At 35.5% G+C, this 27,665-nt stretch overlaps 1 protein-coding gene across 4 annotated transcripts in view; it reads left to right on the top strand.

Moving 5' to 3' along the window:
* The first annotated feature begins 938 nt into the window (after positions 1-938).
* The window catches only part of LOC142327332 (3'-5' RNA helicase YTHDC2-like), a 190,436-nt gene continuing 163,709 nt past the window's right edge, over positions 939-27,665 (top strand). The window contains exons 1-5 of one of the 4 annotated variants that reach the window (XM_075370291.1): positions 939-1,210; positions 2,490-2,645; positions 4,445-4,558; positions 9,806-9,896; positions 18,911-19,110. In XM_075370291.1, the coding sequence (XP_075226406.1) occupies positions 4,450-4,558; positions 9,806-9,896; positions 18,911-19,110 (400 nt within the window). In that variant the 5' untranslated portion in view covers positions 939-1,210; positions 2,490-2,645; positions 4,445-4,449. Of the gene's footprint in view, positions 1,221-2,489; positions 2,646-4,434; positions 4,559-9,805; positions 9,897-18,910; positions 19,111-27,665 lie in introns of all 4 variants that reach the window. The other 3 variants (XM_075370273.1, XM_075370282.1, XM_075370300.1) reach the window with 3 other exon arrangements.

Genomic DNA, 27,665 nt, shown 5'->3' with positions numbered 1-27,665 from the left:
AAATCAGTTTTACCAAAATTGTAAGTTCCCTATTTTCTTTCCCTTCAAGAAAGAAGAAGAAGGAAAGAGCCCAGCAGTCACCTGCCCAGCAGCCACCGACAGCATAGAAGAACGAAGAAACCTGCAGTTTCTCCCGTTCAGTTCTTCGGGGCCACGGGAATATGAAGGTTACTGGTATGTAATTTCGATTACTGCCGAGTCTCGGAAAGTGCAGGCCAAAGAAGAACGAAGAGGTCATCTGTAGAAGAAGAAAGAAGACCCACTACGCGACCCGACGTCACGGACAGGAGTCCGGAAAAAGAGCCCAGCAGAGATGCACCATGAAGGGCAGCCATTAAAGAAGTGGATGAAGATCTTCTCATTATCCATTCCTTAAAATACCTTTATACTTACAATTTATTAAATTAAATTAAATCACCAATTGCGACTCCCTCCGGATAAGGGGGCGCATTGCTCCCTCCAAATAATTAGTGCCCCGTTGTGGCGTATTCCTGCTAGCCTATGAAGCGTTAGCACCGAAAGGACTTCAGTGGACGGTCTGAAGGGGAGTTACGTCGGGAGGACAGGTTTTAAAAGCCTAGCCTCCCGCGGTCTCGATCGTGGATACCGGTGTTCTTTGGTGGTTGGGTTTCAATTAACCACACATCTCAGGAATGGTTGAACTGAGAATGTACAAGACTACACTTCATTTACACTCATACATATCATCCTCATTCATCCTCTGAAGAATTATCTAAACGGTAGTTACCGGAGGCTAAACAGGAAAAAGAGAGAGCCTCCCGCGGTCGGACCCAGAAATGGGTTCGAGAACGCTGGTACAAACGGATTGGAATGCTAATAAATCCGTCCTTAAAATATAAAATATAATGAAACTTTGACCCGCCATTATAAAAATAAACCCTTAAACACGCCCGATTACAGAATCATACAGCAGCAAGGGACACTGTTCAGGCTCTGCGATTCGAAGGGAGAATATGTGAAACTCCCGCCACCTTTGCATTCCATTCCATTCCATGAATCCATCATACTACGATTAATCGGTACTTTTTTGTCGATCGGTCAGCGAATAACGATAAGTTCGATATTTAAAGCTCAACTCCTCGCCTGAAAGTAGTCCAACATAACCTGGAAGTTTGTTTGGTACAGTATTTTATTGGCAAAACTGACATCTAATACTGATAGTTTTAGTGTTGGTGGTGATTTTAAAAAGGTGAGGGAAAGTAAGTACTATACCTTTTATATCTTTCTTGTAAATATTAGTTTATAAGCTTGTATTTCTTGGAAGGTTGTGATATTGGCTTTGTGAGGAATAGTTGAACAGTTTTGTTTTGAAACTATGATTTAAATCTGGTTAATTTCTTTTAGTGAAAACGTTTTTGTGCAGAATGATCTTTTACAGAGTTTCATGGAAATAGGAAGTTCACATAGAAGAACATAATTTAAGTTCATGTGTTTTTTTTATAAATCTTTTTCGTTTTTAGTGACAGTAATTGCGGAATCCGAATTTGAAAACTTATTACCTTCTCTTTATAAATTAAACTTACTAGAAACTAGTATCAAGCAGTACAAATTCGCTTTTTTCGTTTCGTTATTTCTAAAAACAGTTTGTTTAGCAAAGAGGCCAGATAAGAACATTATTGCAATGAAAGTGTTATTTACGTATTTTAATTTTAGACTAATGAATAAACTTGCATGTTACTGCCCAATATAACGGCCTAATCAATATCCGTGTGCCAATACATTGTATTTGTATCAAGTTTGATAACCAAAGTTTTGGTTTATTTCAACTATTCCTTTGACTGCATGGCGATTATGCCATAAAATTATACAGATTTTATTTTTATTTGGCATTAATTTAAGCTTTATGTTTAAATTATGCTTGGCATTAGTTTAAGTTTTAAATGCTATGGTAAGTGATATAACTGTGATTTTGAGCATTTCAGGAAAGTACATTCTGCATTGTTTTGATGTATAAATTTTATTAAATAATGTATTAGTATTATTACAATGCAATAGTTCTACAAAATTAGGATAGTTACTGGTGGGTCATGTTAAAATGAGATTGATGATAAAATGTTTTGAATTGAAAGGTTGGTCGTTCATAAACTCTATTCTAAAGATTTTTTGAATTGAAGAATATTACATTTTTTATTGACAGAATTAATAATAATTAATATTTTATATTTATAAACCTCCTTGATAAATTTTTAGTGGTCTAAAATGTGTTGTGATGTATGATTTTTCTTTTGTGTATTGTAATTTGTCTTTGACATATGAATCCTTTTGAAAAATACTTCTCAATTTTTACCTATTCATATTTGTATGTTTTTTTTCATGTATAATTTTATTATATCTATGTCTTATATAAAATATTGGTTTTTTATAATAAAGATATTTAGATTACGTGAGTGTGGGAAAATATTTGACTGTTAGGAATGTGCTGTTAGATAAAAAGCACTCTTATCTTTTTAATAATTTTGTTGTTTCAGAGATTTCATTGACATCTCTTTGTACAGACTGGAATAGGCAGAAAGGGCCTGGCATTTGTCACCTGTTGTTTCATTCATCATCTCATCTTCTTTGTTAAAATACGTGCAAAGCATGTCCAAGATTGTATAGTTAAACTACATCATTTCATATAAAAAGTAAGCTATTACTTCATGTAAGAAATCTTGTTATTTGGGTTGGTTTTACAATTCCGAAGTGATTGTATTAGTTTAAATTTATGTGTTGTGGTCATGACATCTCTTTTACTAAGTTGATATTCTCTAGCTTTCTCATATGTGTAGTTAGTTGTCAATATTACATAAATTGTGTTCTAATACCATTATTTTACTGATGCCTTTAGATCATTTGATTGTGCTTACTGTTAGTTGTATAATTTACATCAAGATAATATATAAACAAGATATCTTTCTCCTAATCAGTGCTCATCAAAATCACCCGAAGATAAATTGATGAAAATTTGTATACACTTTCTTCTTATGGTGTAAGTGTGTACTAAGAAAGGATTTTTTGAAATTGTGAGTTTAAAGGGTTAAAATTGAGTAATGTTGAATTTTACTTTTCTTTGAATTTCTCTGTAAAAAAAGAAGATATCAACTTGATTTTTGGTGTGTATAATCTTCATTTGATTACTTAAAAATCAATGTCCAGATTTTGTGAAATTCAACCTTGAAAGGTGTGAAGAAATGTAAACAAAATTTGTTTAATGATTGCAAATTTTCCCATTTCCAACTACACTACAAAGATATTCACTTGATTTGGGCTTGCAAATACTCTTCAAATAAATACCTTAAAACCCATTTTCAGGATTTTTTGAATTTTTATTTTTTAACGGTTGTGATGATGGTTGGCTTGCTGGCTCAACCAACACAGCCACTGCCACTGTTACTGTACCTGCAATATGCTGGGTGCACCTGCTTCTGGTTACTTATCTATAAAACATAAAATAAAAAAAAAGAAGAAACTAATTTGGTCACCTCTTTCCTATTGATGTTTGTCCAGGTAATGTTAAGAAATGGACAAAATACATTTTTACCCGTATGAAGTATCGGTAACCAGCTACAACTATTTATTAGGATGCAGAATATTTATTAGGATGTTAGCTTACTATTTATAGAATGGAGGTAGACTATTTTGAAACCTACATTCTTCTGATCACGCAAAGTTTCAGGTCCTGTACTGACCAAACTCTTGCTCTGAAGAAATTATAATACACTGGTAGTTTTTATAAATTGATCAGGCTTTAATTTCTATTTATTATTAATGAACACAGGGGGTCCAGGGGGCAGAGCCTCCTGACCTGATATTTCTACCTTTTTTCAACTCCTGCACATTTCCTACTATTTATGTTTATTTCTTTTTAAGATACTTTGTATTTTTGAATAATTACCAATTTTTTGTAATTAAAAAAATTAAATAAGCTTGGCATTGAGAAATTCATTTTTATATTCTTATTCAAATTCTGATTATGTAAATTGTAAGCGAAGCTGCGACAGGAAATGCTAGTTTATATCATTTATAAATTATAGAAAAAGTACATTTTGTATTTGTTGACAGAATTTTCCAGTTCATTTTTTGATTTATTTTTTTGAATTAAGTTTTTTTGTACTGTCACCTCGAGAAATTCAATTAAGTTTTTTTTTATGTTTGGTGACCACCAAACAGAGTACCATTGATTGAACCTCAGTGATCAAAATAAACTGATAACATGGGCATTCAAATCTAAATGAAAGTGTTTATTAATATGAATAAAACTTGAATTTAAAACTGTGATCATATCCTGAAGCTGTCATGACAAAAATTATTTACTTATAATGCTGTTAGTGTTAATGTTGAATGAAGGTACAGTTGGTACCAAGTAAAACATCATTTAATGAAAAAATTATTGTTAATTTATATAATCTTTGAAATAGTAAATAGTTGTTATAGTTGTGTATAGATAAAATGCCGAAGAGAAAAAGCTGTAATAAGACGCAGCATGCTGTGGTGGGTGAAGATGTGAGAAGAGCAACTAATTTGGCATTGCAGAAGTTCCTGAGCAGTAATTCCAAAGGTATGTAAAGTGCATATAACATTAATATGATACTTGGTATCCTTTAAAAATTGAATTCATCATTCATTTATTTATTCAGCAACTATATCATTACTGAATGTCTTCCAGTTGACACATGTTCTGGAATATTATCCCAAGAGAAAGGAGAATGTTTGTGACAAAGAAACCAAATAATAAGATTTATGTCATTTTTGTAATCATTTGGTTGATTGCTAGAGTAGTGATGTTAATATTTTACTTATCCAAGTTCTTTTTCTCATTATCTATTTGTTTATTGATAACATTTCTGTATGATAAAAATAAAACACCTTTTTTTAAAGAGGTGGAGAAACTGATTTACGGGCACCAAGGCAGTGTCGGGCTTGCTAACAGGTTTCGCAAGATTTTATTAAGTGAGTATGTATGTGTTCCTGCGCGTTACCAACTAAACCTCCACCCCTGGCTAACCACTCCTCCTGGAAATTGCTTATATGGCATTACTTCAGGAAGGGGGAAATCCTCACACATACAATTGGTCACCGCAAGCACAACAGGGAACACCCAAACATGCTTTAAGCCAACAAATTAAGCCAAAAAGATCAACAAGCACCAAAGACGCCAACAGATCAAGGAACAACCAAAACACACATACATCACAAGACAAAACTCACAAAATGCAATACAGCCACAAGAAACACCCAACTATACTGTCAAATCACAGTACTTACCAAACGGAGACTATCTTTCTTCACAGTGAGACACACTATCGGGCACCATGGTTTCATCATACCAAGGTGACCTCCTGATGCTTGGGGGACCCCCAAAGTGCTCAGCCGCAAGCCTGTCCAACTCGGCACCCTTCGAAATCTCCTTCCCTTACAAGACTCCTCTTTAGCATACAGTTTCGCCATCACCTTCCTAGTGAAATCTTCCACAGCTCTCCAGTTTTCCTCACCTTCCAATTAGGAAGGTTCCCTTGTGTTTCATTCAGCATGTACATATGGTAACAACCCAGTGTGTTTAACATTTCCAAGTGATCCTGTGTGAAACGTGTGCACCAAAAATATTAGTGCTCTGGGGTTTCTTCTTCCTCGCACTCTGGGCAAATGTCCGAGCGGTCCAAGTTAAACCTATAAAGATATGATCTACAGATGCCATAGCCCGTCAGGAACTGTATATGACTGTATCCCAGCAAGCCATGCACTCCTTACACCATCCCTTCAAATCACCAATGAGGCAATGTGTCCACTGACCCCTACACTTTGGTCTCATCTCGTACCACAATTCCATGAGCTCACCTGTTTTTGTTTTAATTGCCAATTTCCTGTCTACAGGCTGCAAATCCTCCAACTTGCTTATTCTCTTATGTTGCAGCAATACCAAGTACCACACATCCGGCCAGCACTTCCGCAGCCGCTAATGATACAGTTCTATATGCTGATATAGTTTGCAAACAGCACCTCTTGTGAAGGAACTCCAGTTTCCCTCTGTATTTATGGTATCCAGCTACTATCAACCACAACTCGGCTCCATACAGGAGAGAGGAATAAGCAACTCCGACCAGCAACCTCCTTCTCTGTTACTGAGGTCCACCTCTATTTGGCAGAAGGCCTGCAATCAGCTGCAGCACCCTATCAGCCTTATCACTTGTTTCAATACCATGAACTCAAAACAGAGTCTGGAGTCTATCCATACTCCAAAATACTTAATAGCAGATCTTGTAGCAATCTTCTTACCCTTTAGCATAGGTGTCAGTAGGCTCTCATAAGTAGGCTCTCTTTTAGCAGCAATGATTACCTTCCCCTCAGTTTTCTCCCGTGTTAGCTCCAGCCCGGCATCTTCCATTCATGCCCTAATTGCCAAATAAGTCATGTATCTTAGTGACAGCCTCCCTATGTGTGAGGCATCACCATTGCCAGGTCATCAGCATATCCATAAAGTGTGCCTCCTGGCAAAAGAGCAAACCAGAACACACCATCATATGCCAGGTTCCAGAGTGTCGGTCCAAGGACTGACTCTTGTGGAACTTCCCTATCAAGACCACGTTTGTCATAATTTTTCATACAAGTGCTATGTGTATGTATGTGTGTACGTGTATTCATCTGGTAATTAAATAGACAAATGACTGGAAAAATTATTATTCAGTGACAATGAAACTAACACTATTTTTCAACATAATCCCCAGCCACATTTAAACACTTCTCATCCTTTTGTGAGCTTAATTTATAGTAAAGAATTATTCACCTTGGGTCTGAGTCTTTCTTGACCAGCTCATTGTTGCTGAAGTTGCTATCATGTAAAAACTGTTTGAGAGGACTAAAAAAAAGAAAATGTCTGATGGTAAAAGATCAGGACTGATAGTACAAGATCAGGTGGATGTGGCAATACCTCTCAATCCAACTTTAGAATAGCTCCCTTTGTATTTTGAGGAGCATTGGAGCGATCATGCAGATCACCCTTTTAAGAGAATCTTCTTTTGAGAGAGAATCAGAACACTTTCTCCTTGATGGTTCTTCCAAATAATAACAATAAATTGAGCTTTTATAATTTCAAAACATTGTAGCCTCACATGCTAGATGTGTAGATGTTGAATTTTTTTCCTGGTGAGTGAACTCTGTTATTTCCATTTCATACTCTTGATGTTTGGATTCTAGTTCAGAATGATAAATCCAGGTTCCATCACAAAGACACCCACCTGGTTGGTCTAGTGGTGAACGCATCTTCCCAAATCTGCTGATTTGGAAGTCGAGAGTTCCAGTGTTCAAGTCCTAGTAAAGCCAGTTATTTTTACACGGATTTGAATACTAGATCGTGGATACCGGTGTTCTTTGGTGGTTGGGTTTCAATTAACCACACATCTCAGGAATGGTTGAACTGAGAATGTATAAGACTACATTTTATTTACATTCATTACATATTATCATCCTCTGAAGAATTATCTAAACGGTAGTTACCGGAGGTTAAACAGGAAAAAGAAAGGTTCGATCACATAACCCACCGGGCTGGTCTAGTGGTGAATGTGTCTTCTCAAATCAGCTGATTTGGAAGTCAAGAGTTCCAGCGTTCAAGTCCTAGTAAAGTCAGCTATTTTTCCACAAATTTGAATACTAGATTGTGGATACCATTATTCTTTAGTGATTGGGTTTCAATTAACCACACATATCTCAGGAATGGTCGATCTGAGACTGTACAAAACTATACTTCATTTACACTCATACATATCAAACTCATTCATCCTCTGAAGTAATACCTGAACGGTAATTTCTGGAGGCTAAACAGGAAAATGTAAGAAAAAATTTCATCATAAGTTATTATGTCATTAAATATGCACACTACCTTCTGCTAAAAACCGTTGTTTAAAGTCTCTACAATTGTGAATCCAGATGTCTTTTTGATTTTGAGTCGACTATCTTAGAATCCACCTTGAACACATTTTGCAGTAATTCAGCTTCTTTTGGATATTGGAACATTTCATGTCAGTATTCGCACTAAAAATTCCAGCAATTTCCCAATTTTTATGTGTCTTTCCTTTTGAATATGCTTATTCGCAAACTATACACTTTTTTTTAACATCATATATTTTTAAGCAGAGTTAACATTTTGAAATGAATAAAAGAGACTATAATGATGGAAATTCTTTTTGAAGAGCTGATATTTTATTTACTTGAATGCTAGGTAGTTTCAGTTTATTCTGTAAATAGTTTTTCTGATGATGCCATTTGTCTTTAACCCAGTGATGTCATATTTAAATGCCTACACAGCTAACTTAGAAATCTTATTTAAATCCCCTGGCAGTATGTTGGGGAAAAAAGCAATACATAAAAAATCATATAAAATCAGCTAATAAAGATTTTTCACTGAAAATTTACATGCATATTACTGAAACAATAATCTCGTCACCAATGATGCCTTACTATTTTTCATTGCCATACAGTTTTTTTGCATTGCCATACAGTTTCATTTCTTTTTCCCCTAGCATAGGATACAACACACTGTTTTTTCACTTTTTTCTTTGCTGAAGAGGGAATATGAACTGGAAAGTGGGCCCACATATTTGCTTGCAGTCTCATTTTTCAACTTTTTCCTAAAAGGATGGTTTAGTTGCTTCATAGCATACGCATTAGTTTCATCACAAATTTTATCAAACAAAGGTTCCATATTTTCCGAAAAAATTTGAAGTTCTGAAGGTGGATCTGACTCAGACTTATTCAATATATATTCACAAACACCACTGTGTTTGGTATAAGATTATAGAATGGTGTTATTTTGAGTTTTTATCCAATTCTAATCATTTTTGTTTTTTCTGCATCACAGTACGTATGCACTTAGAAGGGCATGGTGCGTCATCATCATTATCATTGCTTTTCTCACTAATTTCATTACTAGATTTACTAGAACTATCACTGCAGCTTTCTTCAGACTGATTCATTATCAGAAAAATCACTACATTCATTATCACTGTTTAGAATGCTTTCTAAACACTCTGTCAGTTCTTCCTCATTATCATCATGAAACCTTTTCTTCAGTAGCCATAATGGCTACTGAGATCACTAAAAAAATACAAAAAAACAAAGAGATTATTTTATTTCAGTAAGAAGCAGTGAGCAAGGCTAGAAAAAGAGGAATTTACAAAAATCACATGTCAGCACTTCACTTCAGAATACATTACAATGCCATTTATGAGTTACAAACTAAAATGTATGCATGTATATGGAGCACTGCAGCATTGTGACCTGAGTTCATTATATGACTTATATGCCAAAAAATCGTGTGATGACCTCTGGGCGTCATATGATTCAAATGGGTTAATTACTGAATGTCTCTCATAATTACAACCATATTTCTGCCAGGTCATTCCAAGGATCTGACTTTTTTTATTTTTAATTTTTAAAAGGAATTGATAATTTCTTGTAGTATCACTGGGTAAGTTTTTGACAATTATGTAAAATTTTACAAAGTTTATTTTATGTAGATTTATTTGATTTATATTTAAAAATAAAATAAATATTCATGAATTAGAATTCTTTTTTTAATTAAAATTTTTTATTAATGCCTATAAAAATACTACTAGTAGTTTTAAAATTCTATTATAATATAAAAATATATTGAATAGATGAATTATTTGATGTACTCTTAATTGGAACTACATGTATTTAATTATTTTTTCATACACAGTGTGTGTTGTACTTTGTTACTGACAACTTTTTTTTTAAATGAATGAATTTATACAAACAAATAAATATATTCAATAGCTACTTCTTATTTCAGAATATGAGTTTCCATCATCATTGTTGGCATCAGAGAGGGCGTACGTACATGACATTGCTAGAATGTTAAATCTGAGATCAAAGAGCAGAGGGTATGCATTCTTCATGTTAATACAAAGTCTTGTATAGATTTTTTTCACCTTCAGTATTTATAATTAATTAATATTTAGTAATTAATTAGTTTAATTTATTAAAAATTTTGTGTTTGAAACATAATTTTTGTGTTTTATCTGAAGTACTGTTCTGATGTTTCTTTTCCTATATGGATTCAAAAAAGTAGTTAATTTACTGAAGTCAAGAGTTTGATTCTTTCGAATTGTTACATTTACTCAGTAGTGGAATTAAAATGTAAAAATATTATTTGGCATTATTGTAGAGACTTTTGTGGTTGGAGATAATATTTTGAGTTGTTGAAAATCTTTCAATGTTGTAGGGCTCATAATTAATAATTTATCAGTAGAATAATAGGTAATGATCAGAATGCCTGCTTTTTTTCTATTTAAAAACTGGAACTTTAATATTTGATCATTCAGTTCAATACTGATTTGTGTCTTTTGGGGGATAATTTAAAAAAAAAAATATCTCGTAGTGGGCACTTAGATTTTGCAAGCACCCCTAATTGGAACACCTAAAAAATTTGAATTTCCTTGGACAGCAGATTCAGAAGTAATGTGATGAATAATATTAATTATAATAATAAATAATTTATTCATTTATTTGTCAACGTAATGTTGAAATAGAATTTGTCATAGTACATAAATACATAATATAAAATAAAATACAATATATGTAAGTTAAAGTATAACCAAAGACATTAAAAATGTACTTAAAATAAACAAATGTAATATTATCATAACTCAGTACTTTTAGCACACTCCAGGAATTCATTCACTGAGTAAAACAGCTTCTCAACTAACCACTGATGCAGTTTATTTTTAAAAGCCGTAAAAGATTATGGACCGAGCTTGTCATATTTAATTTAATAAACAAAGATTTGCAGTTTTCCCACTACCCTTATTCAACATTACTCTTACAGTCCTCTTTTGACAAAATAAGATATCTTGAATATGAGCCGACAGTCCCCACACATGAATACTGTAATTAAGGTGAAACTAAAATAGGCTAAAATAAACCATATGCAAACAGTCAATTCAAGCTCTATTTTAATTTTTTCATCACAGAAACTCTCTTGACAATCTGCTATACAATGTTTAATGCAATCCTTTCATGTGAGAGTGGGATGTAAGTGTAAAATCCCAAAAGATTTCATCTTATCTCTAACATTGATCAACTCTCTCATGCCAAAGGTCATAATTTTGGTCTTGTAATTCAGAATCAAGCCGTTACAAGAAACCATCTCTTTACCGTAGAAAATTTGCTGCATGCTTTGGTCTAATTTTTGTAGTTTTGAATTAACTGACAAAAGAGTTTTATCATCAGCATAGAGTACTGGAGGTGGAGAGAGGTGCAATGATAGATCATTTATCATAAAAAAGAGAAAAGGGCTCAGTACAGATTGTGGGACCCAAAATTCATTTTCTGTAGGTTCAGAGAGTACACCATTAACATTCATCATCTGTCTTCTGACTGATAAGTATGATTGAAACAGCCTCAAAGAATGCTCCCCAGTCCCTACAATGAAAATTTCTTTATCACAAGATTATGTGAAACTGTGTCAAGGATTTTTGACAAATCACACAGTCTTAAGGAGGTATTACTTTATTATTGAAGGCATCTATAATCTGGTTAACAACATACTCTAGAACATTGACTGTAGACCTTTCTGCACAAAATTTGAACTGAGTGAAAGAAATCAGATTGTAATGAACAGAATGACAAACAATCTATCTGTACAATACACCCTTAATAAATTTTGAGATGATTGGTGTCATACAAACTGGTCTGTAATTGTCAGGCTGCTGTTTATCATCCTTTTTAATAATTGGTACAGCTCTAGAAATCTTAAGTTTATTAGGAAATATTGCAGAGGAAAATACATAATTTATAAAATAAGTCAATGGATTCAGAATCATAGATAATATTCTCTTTAGGAGGTAGTTGGAGAACCCATAAAAATCGTCGCTTTTTGAATTAGAAAAATTCATTACGTGTCAGTAATATCTTCTTCAATGACTAAACTCCAGGTAAATTCATTATTTACATGCTTACTGAACCTATATTACTAATATTCAAAAGAAAATCAATTCATCATTGTCTTCATTGAGAATAGCACATGTTAATGTTACTTACAAAGTGTTCATTTAAAATATCAGGAGTCAGGAGTATATTAAATCCACCTCTATTTATATTACTTTCAATTTTAATTAATTCTCATACAGCCTTACCCTTATTTGGTGATTTCATAGTATAATTTGTTCCAAATTACAACATATACTCTTACACAACTACATAACAACATTCCACACTATTTCCTCTTTCACTTACACTCAGTGATGTTGCAACACCTTACAAAACCCAACAGTAACCCATGATGGAAACTATCATACCAATGGGTGAATGGCTCTATGTAATGAGTCTCGAATGATATCCTCTGGGTACCTGGGCGAACCCAGTTGTAATTAGCTCCAGCTCCAGTATGTGTACATTCTGCTAGAGTAGTCCATTATATTGCTGGTACTCATGGGACCAAGATTTCAAGTCCACAGAATAATTCTATGATGGTTGGTGGTTCATCTGAAAAAACCACCAAATCTTGTCATGTGAAAAGATCTCATTCGGCGTTGTCTGATGAGGATAAAAACTATATGGATGAAAATACTGTGAATGGTGGCATCCCATCCACTGTATAAAAATATACGATTTATCATTCTTCAGAACAATCAGGAAGGAGGCTCCCTTTAAAAGGTCTCTCCACTCCTGGTAAATAAAGTTATAATGGGTTTAGGTGGTTCGCCGACAAACATCCAGAAGTTAAGAGACGGATCAATATTGGTTGAGACGGTTAGTGATAATCAGAGCCAATCCTTCTTATGTCTTTCCAATATTGGTAGTATAAACATAAAGGCAGTATGCCACAAATCCTTAAGTACTAGTTGAGGGGTAATCTTTTGCCGAGTAACATTCATCTTTTTGGAAATGAATGTTAATAAAATAGCTAGTGAGCTTTGTACTCAGGAAGTTGTGGTGAAGCGAATAATGAAAAGGCAAAGCAGAGTGGAAGAACCTACACCTCCATTATTTTAACATTTAACCTTCTGTTACCACCAGAGAAAATAAAAGTAGGTTATCTATTGGTTTGAATACAACCATTCATACCCTTTCCTTTCTTTTTCCTGTTTAGCCTCCGGTAACTACCGTTTAGATAATTCTTCAGAGGATGAATGAGGATGATATGTATGAGTGTAAATGAAGTGTAGTCTTGTACATTCTCAGTTCGACCATTCCTGAGATGTGTGGAACCATTCATACCCAACCCACGGCAATGTTTCAAATGCCAAGGGTACGGTTACACTACATGTCCTGTTCAAAAACAGAGATCTGTGCTCATTGTGCTAAGAAAGGTCAAAGTGACACTAATTGCCAGGAAAACGAGAAATGTGCAAACTGCAGTTGATCACATACAGCTTGTTTCCAGGGTTGCCCAACGTTTAAAAAAGAGAAGGCAATTCTCAGAATCTGTACTGAGCAGAAACTATCCTTTCTAGCCATATGAAGGGAATATAGAAAATTAATTAACTCTCGTAACTTAGTTAAACCTGATATCTTTTTTGCTGCTGCGACATCTAGCAAAGCTCCTTTAAATACAGATAACCAACAATGGATCTTACAGTGAATTAAAAAACTTCTGCAGATGTTATCTGATCAAGTCTCTTCACTGACAGCCACTATTTCAGAGCTTACTAAAATGATTAAAAAGTAGATAGTTGCAGCCAGTGAAACCAACAGTTCGATCCCTCTGAAAGTTCCTACCCCTAAAGTTTTACCTTTGCAGACAGAAGTAAATACAGCTGGTGATAAGCCACCAAATAAGCTCCGTGTTAAGGGAGTCCTCATATCCACCTCTGGTATGTCGTTTACAACTTCCCATTTTTCAAAATTTCCCCCTCCAACATCTGCCTTTTCTGTTGAAAAGACAGATTGGAACAGTTGCCCTAAAGCGTTCCCATCACATTATGACAAAAGTGCAGATGCCCTTTGCGAATTTACCTCTTTTATGTTTCTGATACTTGACAATGCTAATAGGTATATCCCACAAACATTGGGAAACCCAAGACGTCTTTATGTTCCTTGGTGGATTGCTGATTGCCAAAACGCTATTAGCAGTCAGCGATAACACTATGCAAATTTAACTGTAGACCTACAAATGAACACCTAGATTTGTATTGTAAGGCTAGAGCAGTATGTCGTCAGGTATTCTTAGATGCTAGGAGGAACACATATCACACACTTCTCCCATGTCTACTGTATGTAAAAAGATCCGTACAATCTGTGGCTCACCAAAACAATCCATCTGAGACTTATTCATGAAGGTTACATAACCTTCACAGTGGCAAGTATTTTGGCAGATTCTTTTCGTTCGGTGTCCCTCTCCTCATCATACAGTAATGAATTTCAGAGGTACAAATTGCAGATGGAAGTACTATCATTAAACATTGGTGATTCAGTCGGTGAATTAAATGTTCCATTTTCATTCAACAAGGTGTCACACTTAAAAACTCATGTGACACCTCCCCTGGACCTGACAACATTCGTCTTAGTATGTTCTCACACCTTCCTAATTCAGTGTTACAACACCTATTTTGCTTTTATAATAGTCTATTATCCTCATAAGTTTTCCCTTCGGTCTGGTCAGAAGCCATTGTTGTACTAGTACTTAAACCTGGTAAGGGAAGTCCCTCAAGCTATCACCCTATCTCTTTGACAAGCATTTTATGCAAAGAGATGGAGAGAATGGTGAACCGCAGGCTCACATGGTACTTAGACAAACATGACCTTTTATCTTTAGAACAGTGTGGTTTCCGACAAGGATGATCTTCCATTGACCATTTAGTGTCATTGGAATCAACCATTCAAAATGCTTTTCTATTATGTCAGTACCTCGTTGCTTTGATATCAGAAAGGCGTTTGATATGGCCTAGCGATGTGGTATTCTATACACCCTCAAAGAATGAGGAGTCAAGGGCATCATGCTTGCTTTTATCAGAGGTTTCTTAAATGACTGAACTTTCTGTGTTAGTGTTGGAGATTCTCTATCCAGCAGTATCATGTTAGAGAATGAAGTACCTCAAGGAAGTGTTTTAAGTGCCACCTTATTTTCTATAGCCATCAACAGTATTACTAAATGTGTGCGGTCCCCTGTTTCATGTTAATTATTTGTTGATGATTTTGCTATATATATTACATCCCGTTCAACAGCCACAGCAGAGAGACTACTACAGAACACTATATTTCACCTTGAAGCTTGGTCCAGAGTTACTGGCTTCACTTTTTCACCTAAAAAAACAAAATGTGTAGTCTTTTCTTGGCTGTGGGATCCTTCCATTCTGCAAGTTTTTCTCAACAGAGAGCTTATTGCTATCTCTCCTGATGTCAAGTTTTTATAGTTTATTTTTTGATAGTCGCCTCATTTGGGTCATACACATCAAAGAATTAAAAACTAAATGTTTCTAACTTTTAGATATGATGCTAGTCCTTTAGCAACACCAATTGGGGAGCTGATCAGTCATTTATGATATTTTTTATTATTTCTTAGTTCATTCCCGTTTAGATTATGGTTGTGTCACATTCTCTTCAGCGCATCATACTGTGCTTAAAATGCTAGATGCTGTACATCATACTTTCCTTCAGCTTGTCACAGGTGCATTTAGATCAAGCCCTATCTCAAGCTTTCTTGTTGACTGTGGTGAGCCATCACTTTGGGATAGACAGGACCAGCCTTTAGCATCTTATTTTGCTTGTTTCAAAGGACAGCTAAATCGCCCGGCTTTTGACTCAGTTCATGGGAATCCTAATTTAGGAAGGTATGAGAACCATCCAGATTGTACTGCACCTCTAGGTGTTTTGTACCAATCATCTACTGCTCCTTATAAGTGTGTTGATGTACTTTCTATTTTTCCAATGTATCCATGCTCATATGCTCCATGGAGAATCGATCTTATAAATTTTATGTTTGACCTTATGGTATACAATAAAGGATCAACACCACCTACTGTCTTCCAGAAAATGTTTCACTATAGTCTCCAAGATAAACCCAGATGCAGCAGTGTACACTGATGGATTGAAACAGAACGATACGGTTGGTTGCACATTTGTTCTCAATGATAAAACTTATATGTTTGGTCTAAAACTTATATGTCTGGTTATATGTTTTGGTTTATTACAAGTGTTACTGCTGAACTATATGCTATAAATAAGGCTGTGAATATCATTAACCCTAAGTACCGAAATATCTTTATTTGTAGTGACTTGTGTAATGCACTCCAAGCTTTAGAAAATTTTTACTCTAGACATCCTTTGGTCACTGAAATCTACAACACAGTTGCTGAGTTGAACCATTGCAACACAAGTGAGTTTCTGTTGGATTCCTAGCCATGTTGGAATTCCAGGTAATGATCATGCAGATTCCGCTGCTAAAGATGTATTTGTATAAAGATGTACAACCTCCTTTCACCATTTGTGTTGCTGCTTCTGACTTTATTAATTTTATAAAACAGTCTCTTTGAGCAAAGTGGCAAGGTGACTGATGGCTACCATTGACAACAAACTCCAGCACATTAAAGATTCTGTGTTGCCATGGGATTCCTCATGCAGAAAAACTTGTGAGGAAATGATTCTCTGTCAATTGCAGTTAGGACATACCGGTCACACATGAGTACCTCATGTCAGCCACACCACTATGCATATGATGCAACTGCTACTTGCTACTGTGTGCCACATACTTGTGGGCTGCATATGTTATGCAGTGTTGCGTTATAAATTTAAATTACAGAGAAACATTCATCAAATTATGGGCAATAATAAGGAGGTTTAGACTGGGTGTTGCTATTTTTACGAAGTATTAATAATTTACACAAAATTTAAAATTTTAATATATTTTTTTGTTCTAGTATTAAAGAATTATTTTAATGTGTTTGTTTTTATTTTCATTTAATTATTTTGATTTTGCTTCTTTTTTTTTATTCGATATCAGAGAAAGGACCTTTTACACCCCTTTCAGTCTTTATTGATTTTTTATTTAGGTCTTATTTATTTATTTTTATTAAGTTTTAAATTTTATCTTCTTAAGTTACCCACTTTGATATTAGTTATACTTTTTTAATGATATTAGTTTTAAGCCTTCAGTGGTATGGTATCTGTGTTATTAATTGTAAGTTTTCGTTTTTAACCTATTTTTAGTTTTTATGTTAGTTTTTTAGATTTTACATTATCTGAGAAGGGGCCTTTACAGCCCTGTTGGACTTTTTTAATTTCTATTTTATTTCTAGTTAAATTTTTTTACTTCATTTTATTTTATCTTTACCCTTAGTTTTAATTCAAACTACACGGCTGTGATATTAGTTTTAAATAATTTTTAAGAGAAATTTTAGCTGTGATATTAGTTATAAGTTTTTGCTTAATTTTTTAGTTTTTAAGCTAGTTCATTTCTTTTATTTTATAACGTTTTATTCCGGGTAATGATAATGCCAAAGTATTTAAAAAAAAAAAAAAAAAAATTGAATCATAAGTAGATGTAACCAAATCATTTTTTAATTCAATTTTATGTAAATTTATATTACCAGGTTTATTTATTTTAGTTAATTTTATATTATTAAAATTAATAATTTTTTCATCCTATTACAAATAATTTGTTTACTATTAGCATGATTACTATATGGAAAATTCTTTACCAACAATCTTTCATTAATAAAAAAACATTAAATTTTTTTCCCCAAAAAATTGCTTATTTTCATATCAGTATAGCACAGTTAGCATGTTCTATCAAATGACTAATGTCTGTGTTTTGCCATGGGTATGGAATAGTGTTAACAATTAAATTAACTGAGAAAGTTAAAGGTAAGATTTTGTGAGGCTCCCAGCAAGATGAACAGCCTCCTGAGCAAAAATGTACATACTGGAGCCACACACCAAATCTTAGATTTCACATAATATAAGCCATCCACTTTCTTTTAAGAATTGTTGCAATATCGCTGCTGTGGCTATTATCCACTATTACTTATGTATTCATTGAGAATTTCCAAGATATGCCTTCAGAACCCTCTCGACCAACTATTACATTACAATTTTTCTTTAAAGTTACATCATTACTATTTAATTTACTTGAATTATCACATAATGTTTTTAATTTATATTGGTTCTGACACTCTTTTAACATTAATTCAGTTTTACTACCACTATTATCATTCTTATCGCAACTAAGATACTTAAGAGAAGAGAAACCACATTGTTCATATTTACAATACACTGAACAGATGTCTTATTTAACCTCTGCTGCATGGCCAAAATAATTTCTTCTTTATCTAAAACAAGTTTAGAAATATTAACATTTTGCCTTCCAAGATCTTCCAAATCCTGCAACTGCAAACTTAATATTTTATTTAAATTCATAATCTCGTATTGTAAGTCCATCATTATCGTATTCTTGGTCAATGGTGAACATTTACCATCCCAGCAAGGTACTACAAATCAACCTGACTTGCTGCACATACATACTGATTAGAGCCTTTAATAGGGATATTCGATGGTTCAAAATTTTAGATGATTGTCTCATCTAAATTGCATTCATGCATGAGATCTCAGACAACAAACACTAGCTGTCTTACATATTAGGCACACTTCATTAAATGCCATAATTAAGTTCAACGATAAATGAATATTCCAATGTAATATTAAAAGTGTGATTATGTGACAATTATCAGTGTACCAATATAAAGCCATATTAAGTTCAATGATGTAGTATCACAAGTGAGATTATACGGCAGTTATCAGTGTACTAATTTATAAACGGTTTTAAACCTCCTATAAACAATTATATAAAACCTCATATACAATAAAGTTTTGATAGGCTTTTAATGAGTGAATGAATATGGAAGTGAGTGATATATTGCTTTTATTTATCGTTATCTTTGTACATTGATATATTTTTTAGGACTGGTTTGAATCGTTACATAACAGTTTATAAAAGAGAAGGATCAACAATTGTACAGGAAGATGCACATTTCAATTTGTCAAGGAATTCTAGAAGTAGTGTTATGAATTTATTAAATAAATATCCACTCTCAGTGAAAGAAAAACAAGATGTTATGCCGTTGACTGAAAGAGACAGGAATTTTGCACCTGAAGGTTCAGGTTAGTAGTACAGTTCTTGTTACTAAAAAAATGACAAATTTCTAATAAACAAGATAGTCACATATGATTGCTTTTGTCGATTATGTACTATATGCAGATGCTTGTAAAATTCCTTGTTTAAAAAATACAGAAATAAATGGCTGCTTGTACTGTTAGATATTTTGTGTACTACCATTAACTGTTTTATTACAACTTCCTTCATATCATCATAAATGCAATGCATTTTCTTTATATTGTGTGTGCTTATAATGAATACACTTTTAATTTATTTTGAACTACTGATTGCTGATTAATTAACCTTTTTTAATCATTCTTTATTTTATTGTTTATTGATTTATTTTACATTTAAAATCTTTTCTGTAGTGCATATTATAGTCTTTAGTATTAAAAAAGTTGTTCTGGGATTTGAAAATTCCTTTCATCATTCATAAAATTGTAAAATAAATAAATATTTGCAGCTTTTTGAATTTGTTAGATGTGTTGTACCACAAGAATATCTTCTAGAAGAATATCTTCTATAGTTGTACTACATCACTTTTTTAAGTACAAATATGTTAGAATTGTTCCACTAGCCAGATGTAATAGTAATTAATGAACTTATTGATGTACGTTTTCATACTTCGGATATTTGTGACCTTTTTTGTGTTGAAAATGTTCGTGTTTGAGTTTTTTCTTGTGAGTGTGAAGCATGTGATTTTTGTTCTTGAATTTCTTGTTTAATTTTATCTTATCTGTGGTGTCTCTTGGTGTAAAGCCAATTTCCTTCAGATCCTCTCTTATTTCTCTGATGCATCTGCATCCTGTCTTGGTGTTTTTAGATTGAAAATTATAATGTACTAGCTGTTTTAGTAGTCTTAAATTTTGCATCCTTATAGTATGTCCAAAGAATCCTAGTCTCTTACACATGGTGTCAGTTGTGGTTTTTAACTTTTGTGCAAGACTTTGTTGGGCACAATCCACCACTGCCCATCTTTCTGGTACTTTTTATTGATGCAGGTTCTTTCAATTCTTCTTTAGATTTTCTAGAGTCTGTCTGTCTTTGTTCGTTCAGGCAGAAGAGAGTTTCTGCTGCATAAATGGCTTCTGGCTTTGTAACTTTGTTGTAATGTCTTATTTTTGCATTTATTGGTAGGTATTTTTTATTGTAAGTGTGCCCGGTTAATTTTTGAGCTTTAGCTGGTATGTTTCTTATTTGAATCGAGGTTTTTTTGTTTAGGTTGTTTGTTATTATTTCTCCGAGGTATTTAAATTGGGTTACTATTTTGATTTTATTACAGTTTATTTAAAATGTGTTGGTTATTGGGGCATAATTTCTGTATTTTCAAATGATATTTTGAGGCCAGTTTTATTTACAATGTCTTGAACTTCTAATATCTGTGATTTAGTTTCATTTATGTCGTTTGCTAGAAGTGCCAAGTCGTCAACGAAACCAAGACAGTTTGTCTTGATTTTTCGGCCTATTTTTACTTTTAGGGGTCATATTTTGAGCCATTTCCTCATTACCATTTCTAGAGTGCAGTTGAATAATAGCGGTGAGAGCCCATTGCCTTGGCACAGCTCTGTTTTGATCTCAAATGGTTCTGAGAGCTCAGCTCTGAATTTTACCTTCAACTTAGTGTTTGTGAGGGTCAGTTTTATCATGTCTATTAATTTTGTATGTGGTTTAAGGTTTCTTAAAATTTTTAGTAGGGATTCTCTGTGGATGCAGTCATAAGCTTCCTTGGAATCGAGGAATGTTATAATTTTTCTTTTAGTTTTAGGGGCTTGGTTTTGTTGCTTTCTTTGGAGAGTAAATTTAATTATAATTTTGACTACATAGTGGTCTGAGCCTGTTTCTACTTCTTGGATGGGTTTTACATTTTAGATCTTCTTCTGGTGATATTTGTCCATGAAGACATAGTCTATTGTCATATTATTTTAGTGTGTCGGAGTATTCCCAGGTTTTGAGATTTTGAAGTATCCTCTTGAAATATTTAGATTTTGGTGATATATTATATATAATATATATATTATATAATAATATATATTATATTATAATATAATATATAATATTAATATATATATTATATTTATTAGATTGTGGTGTCTGCAGTGAGTGACAAGTTTTTGTTTGTTTTCTTCTAGTTGGGCCATTTTCCAATACGTCGTGATATCTTCTATCTCTGCCTAATTGAGCATTGAAGTCTCTGATTAATTGTTTAACATGGATTTTGGAGATATTATTTATAGTCAGGTCGAGTGTACATCCCAGCCCTTTCTTTGTGGTCTTTTGGAGAGTTATTTTTATTATTAGGGGATGCATGGATGTTTATTATAGTATAGATTTTATTAGATGCTTTTAGGGTGAGTGTTTAGATTCTTGGGGATTGTGACTTGAATTTTTATATGGAGTTTATTGTTTTGAGGCTGACTAAAAAGCTTGCTTTAAAGATGCACATTTTTCATCACTCTTTCCCAGGTATCTAATCTGTTTCAGAAAATGCTGTTGACGAGGGACCAATGGGAGACTCCCATGTGCCTTGTCGCCTTAAAATGAACACCAGCCACCAGGGGCATGTATGACCTGGAAAGCTTATTCTACTGCAGAATTAAGGTGACTGCATTTGTGTTTCAAGGGGGTCCGCCCTAGTGCCACAGATTCCAAAAGTTCCACTTGTCGTAGGGCACAGCTCTGCATGAAATGTAGTGGAGACCACGACACAGCGACGTGTCTAAAGCCGCGCAAGAAGCCTGCCTCATGTGCAAACTCTAAGGCCAATTACAGGAGCCGCCCTTATTATAAGGAACGGCTAAACAAGCAAAAGGGCACCCAGAAAATGTCCTCCGTTACTGATGGATGTAGCTGGGCACTTGTTGCCTGAGGGGGAAACCAAGCCCCCAGCCACAGGTAGTTTATCAGCGGCAACAGTGATGGTGGAAAAAGGGGAATCACCTACCCCCACACCACCCAAGCCTAAACCGGCAGTAGTTACAATAAAGGTGGAGGCAAAAAAGCTGAACAAGCCTGCGATGAAGCCTGCTTCGTAGGAAAAAAAGGCAGCCGAAATATTGGCAAAATGAAAGAGGGCGGGTGCCAAACCCACTATGTCTGGCAGACTAACCAAGGTCCCAGAAGCCCCACATCTCACCAAAAAGGCGTTAACGATCCCCGGCCCCTCCAGCGGCAAAATAAATATAACTGCACCCCCTGAAGGAGAGTTCCGGTATGGATTTCTTGTCACAAGTGACAATTAGGGATGTCCTACTGGAAATTCTAGCAATACTGCCCCGCCTACTAAATTTCTGAAGGACTGTATTCAGTTCATCATAGAGTGCCTCATGAACCTGCTATCTAGGTATGCTTAGGCAAACTCTCAGACTGCTACAGTAGAACGCCAATTCAGTAGTAGGCAAGATGGCAGAACTTTGCCATCTGGTCGAGGATCTACTAATACACGTGATACTGTTGTCCGAGATGTGTCTGAACATGAACAAACAACTGACCATTTGGAATTACCTTATGTATAGGACAGATAGGCTAGTACGACCTGGATGCCCTGCCAGCGGCGGAACCACAATTTTAGTCCACAGACACCATATACAACACGGGTCGACCTCTACACTAATGTGATGGAGCAAACGTGTACATGTCTAGGCACGGTGTATCTGCTGGTTTTGGCTTATAAAAAACTAAACTCAGTGATACCTGCCACAGATCTAGATGCTGTGCTAGAAAATTAGGATGGGCCCATGATACTCATGGGCGACCTCAACGCTAAGCACGAGTCTTGGAATAGCTATCTGACAAGTGCAAATGGCAGGTTGCTATATGAAAGTGCATGAGCATGCCGGTTAGTCGTCATAGGCCCCGAGGTGCCCACCTTTGTTTATCGAACAGGCAGATCGAGACCTGATGCACTCGACATCGCAATCATGAAGGTGGTAACAACTCTGGTCATGATTGAAATGATAGAAGATCTCAGCTCAGACCATCCTCCTGTCTTATTGGAGTTGGGCCAAGCAGGGGGCGGCCGAGATCCCCCCAACTATACCCTGAAGGCTAGTGAATTGGAAAAGGTTCTATGAAACTCTCCCAACAGGATTACAGGCCAGTGCATCCTGAACTCCTGACCACACCGGAGGAAATCGACGACGTGGTTGAACACGTCACATCATCAGTGACTGAGGCTCTGTCAAACAATTCTACGGAAAAGGTCCATGTGGCCTGTCCGTAATAATCTCCCACCTCACATCTCTGACGCTATATCAGAGAAGCGATGACTGAGGAGGAGATAGCGAATCACCCTGTCCCCCGATGATAAAAGGGCTTTTTATATTCAAACGGACAGAGTGAAACAGCTGCTGGCACAACATCGAGAGGATTCGTGGGACAAATATCCCGCTTCGGTTTCAGATGACCAGTCCTTGGTGTTCAGGCTAAACAAAAGACTACGAGAAGGAAAGAAGCCCTGCCACCCGGTTGTGGGGCAACGAAGCCTTCTGGCATATTCGGAGGTGGACAGGGCGGAGGTTTTCGCCAACACCTTGGAGAATCAATTTACTCCAAATTCCCCTCCCGCCCTGAACCATGCCCACACAACTGAGGTGGAGTCCTTCCTTGTAGATTATTTAGCACAGTTGGAGGACGCCCCACTAGAAATAGACCAAGTCACTGAGGCGGAGGTTTATGCAGCAATAAAAGCCACAAGCCCCGACTAGGCTCTGGGTGTTGATGGGATTGGTGTTCGTGCATTCTGGAATGTTCCACCCGCTCTTATAGCAACCATTATCACAATATTCACGTCAGTTTTGTACATTGGATATTTTCCGAATTGCTGGAAAACTGCAAAGATGGTATGCCTACCCAAACCTGGGAAAAGTCTGCTCTTTCCCCAGAATTACAGGCCGATCTTTGTATTACCAGTGTTGTCAAAGCTATTTGAATGGATTTTTGTGGAGGTACTTAGGCGACATTTGGGAAAAGAAGTATGGCCTGAGCAATTTGAGTTCAGGGAGGGCCACTCGACGACCCTCCAACTGGTTCTTGTTGGCCTAAATAGAAATGCGGTAACTGCAACCATTTTTCTAGATATGGCTAAAGCCTTTGACAAAGTTTGGCATAGCGGCTTGCTATATAAACTCGCGCATACGATGATTCCCTGTTGCTATGTCAGATTGATATGTCCTTATTTACTAGACCGACAATTTGTTGTACCTGTAGGGGGAACAATCTCCTTCACCAGAGACATAGCCACTGGAGTCCCCCAAGTAGCAGTGATTTTGCCGTTCTTGTACACGGCCTACGTCATCGATATGCTGCTGTCGGGAGTCAAAACAGCTGTATACAAGACGACACTGCATATTATTATGAATCCAGAAGTGTAGATTACGCAATCGAGAGACTCCAACGACAACTGGATCTAGTAGAGCGGCTCGATATGTGGAGAATCAAGGTCAGCGGTGAGAAATCGATGGCAGTGATGTTCACATACAAGACACGTGCTCCAGCCAGGCAGCTGGAAATCTCTGGAGAGAAAATCCACTTTGGGAGAAGTCCTGGATAAACGGCTTACCTTAGGAGAACCTGTTAAATATGTGAACCAAAGGGCAAATGCCGTCAGGACCCTACTATACCCAGTACTGAACAGTGCCAGCCCATATCTACTGGCAACCAAAATGATCATTTTTCGGCTGTACGCCCTGCCAATTCTAACATATGCTTACTCGGCATGGGGAACTTTGTTAACTTCACATTTCAAAAGAAATTAGAAGCCGTCCAAAACATAGCGTTATGGACGATATTTGGAGCACCGTGGCTTTTATCAGAAATGTCACTCTTTGCTACGATGCAGGACTATAATCGTATATGAGGTGGGGGTGGTGCAGGTACGCAGACTGTTCGGGAGAGCGGCCATGTCTGAACATAGTCATCTCAGGGACATCTGCGAGAGGACCCTACTCCACAGGGTATAAGAAAATGGCATCATGCCTTATTAAATGAACCACCGTGAAGACGCGGCACGAGAGTCAAAAAATGAGAAACCAGGCTTAGGAGCCTCTATATCGCGTAACATATAAATGGAAACCGCGCGAAAATTCTGTCAGCGAAAGTGACAGTTGTCACAATTAAATTTCGTTAAAACTATAAAAACCTATACAACACTTCACACCGTCCCACGAAGACACCATAATTAATTCAGTCAGCATGTGCGACTCCCTCCGGAGAAGGGGGCGCATTGCTCCCTCCAAATAACTAGGGCCCCAGTAGGCATATTCCTGCTAGCCCATAAGGTGTTGGCACCAAAAGGACTTCAGTGGATGGACTGAAGGGGAATCATGGCAGGAGTACTAGGCTCAAAAACAGTTTCCCATGGTCGGACCCAGTAAATAAATTTCATGCTGGTCCATACGGATGGGAATGCAAATTACCAAATCTGTCCATAAATAAAACTTAAAATTTATAACCGCCACTAAATAACCCATGAAACCCACCCGATAATAGAAAGATACAGCAGGAAGGGACATTGTCCAGGCTCTGCGATCTGTAGGGAGAAATATTGAAACTCCCGCCATTCTTGCGTTTCGTTCCGTTCCGTTCCCAGGTATACTTGTTTAGAGCCTATACCCTTGAGATTCCATGGCATCCTGTTTGCCGTTTCTTATTTCCTGCAGACCCATGATGAGAATTTGTGTTGGTTCATTAGGCCAGATATTATTTTTAGTTTACCAGTCTGCATGTGTGAGTTTACATTGTATGTGGAAATGCAGATAATTTGCTTTGGTTTGATTTTGGACTTTTTCTTGTTCATGTATGTAATGTTAGAGCATTCCAGTGGTTCCGATCGCATGTGATCTTTTAAGTGGCAGCCCACTTATCTGAATGCTGCCTTCTCAGAACTCTGGCATTGCTTGGTTCAACCGGTGGAGTATTCCTTAAAAGGCCTTTCATGATAGATTGTTAAGCGGTTACCTGTGGTGGGACTAAGTCCCAAATTATAACTGTAAATGCGATCTAGTGAGGTGTGATTTGATGATAAATGAAGCTGAGAAGTTTGTTTAGATTTAGTTCACTGGACAAATTTTTCCTATTTGTTCTGGATATATCCAGGCACACCATGTGGAGGTTCAATCTGACTTTTGTTAAAGTTGTTATTTTGAAGAAAAGTTAGAAAGTCTGATCCTAAACATTACGCCTAGTTAACATATATACTATTTTTTAAACATTATATACCACTGTATCAAATAAACTATTTTAAGAACAATTATTTAACTTCACCAGATACTGTTAAAATGAAAGGTAAGAATACTCTCCTGTTTGTGGCACTTTCAGAGTTTAACTTAAGTATGTATATACCAGTGTTATATTTAATACTTATTACATCCACTACGTTAAGATAATGAGTAGTATTTATCAAATTATAAATCGTTATGCCAGGTCTACCAATTTCACTTACTGGATTGGTCTAGTGGTGAACACGTCTTCCCAAATCAGCTGATTTGAAAGACGAGAGTTCCAGCGTTCAAGTCCTAGTAAAGGCAGTTACTTTTACATGGATTTAAATACTAGATTGTGGATACCAGTGTTCTTTGGTGGCTGGGTTTCAATTAACCACACATCTCAGGAATGGTTGAACTGAAGACTGTACAAGACTACACTTCATTTACAGTCATAGGTATTATCCTCATTCATACTCTGATGTAATACCTGAATGTAATTTCCTGGAGGCTAAACAGGAAAAAGAAAAAGGTGTACCAATTTAAATATTGTATTATCATATTCAATTTGCATATCAATAAAAATGTATTTATTTTTATGTTTACCAATATAATATTTCTCTTGTGTATCAATCAATTATATTATTATTATAGTTATATCTAAAATTTTTAAATTATTGTTAAACCCATATTTTTAAGAAGAATGGATGATTTCAGACTAATGCTTGGGGTCAGTAACACTGTATGGCAACATAATGTAAAAAAAAAAAAAACATTTTTAATCATAACTTCAATGCCAGTGAACCAATTTTTATTTTATTTGTACCAAATTTCTTGGCATTCAAAGGGCCTTTTAATGAGGTGTCACAAGCTACATCATCTCATTTAAAAGAAATAAGTTTTCAACCCTTGAAAATTTAGAAAACATTTAGGGTGAAATTTTGTGTTAATTTAAAAAATAATTGTCTCAGTTTTAATCCACAGATTTGATTATTTCAAATGATTTAAGAAGTAGTATAACATAATTTTATAATTAATTTTGTTGCACTGAAATTTAAAAAAATGTACTATCCCAAATGGTTTTTTGCAGCTACTGGGCGAAGGGGTGGGCGGATTTTTATTTTATTTTCACCAAAATTCATTACTTTTTCGGGTTTTCAATTAATGTAATTAAATGTTACCATTGCCATTAAGATTTTTGAGTTGGGTTAAGTGTAGCAGAGAGGGTAGGTTTCAGCCCTTTGAAAATAATTTTAAAAAGGTTCCTCCCGAGAATGGTATATATGCCTGCAAAGTGAAATTTGATGGGACTGATAGCTGTTGAATTTCAATTGATCACCTGGTATATAGAAGAAGAAAGT

The sequence above is a fragment of the Lycorma delicatula genome, chromosome 1 (assembly GCF_047948215.1).
Source record: "Lycorma delicatula isolate Av1 chromosome 1, ASM4794821v1, whole genome shotgun sequence".
Classification (NCBI taxonomy): domain Eukaryota; kingdom Metazoa; phylum Arthropoda; class Insecta; order Hemiptera; family Fulgoridae; genus Lycorma; species Lycorma delicatula.
Note: the sequence above shows the minus strand (reverse complement) of the source record. Positions and strands in the feature narration are given on the sequence as shown.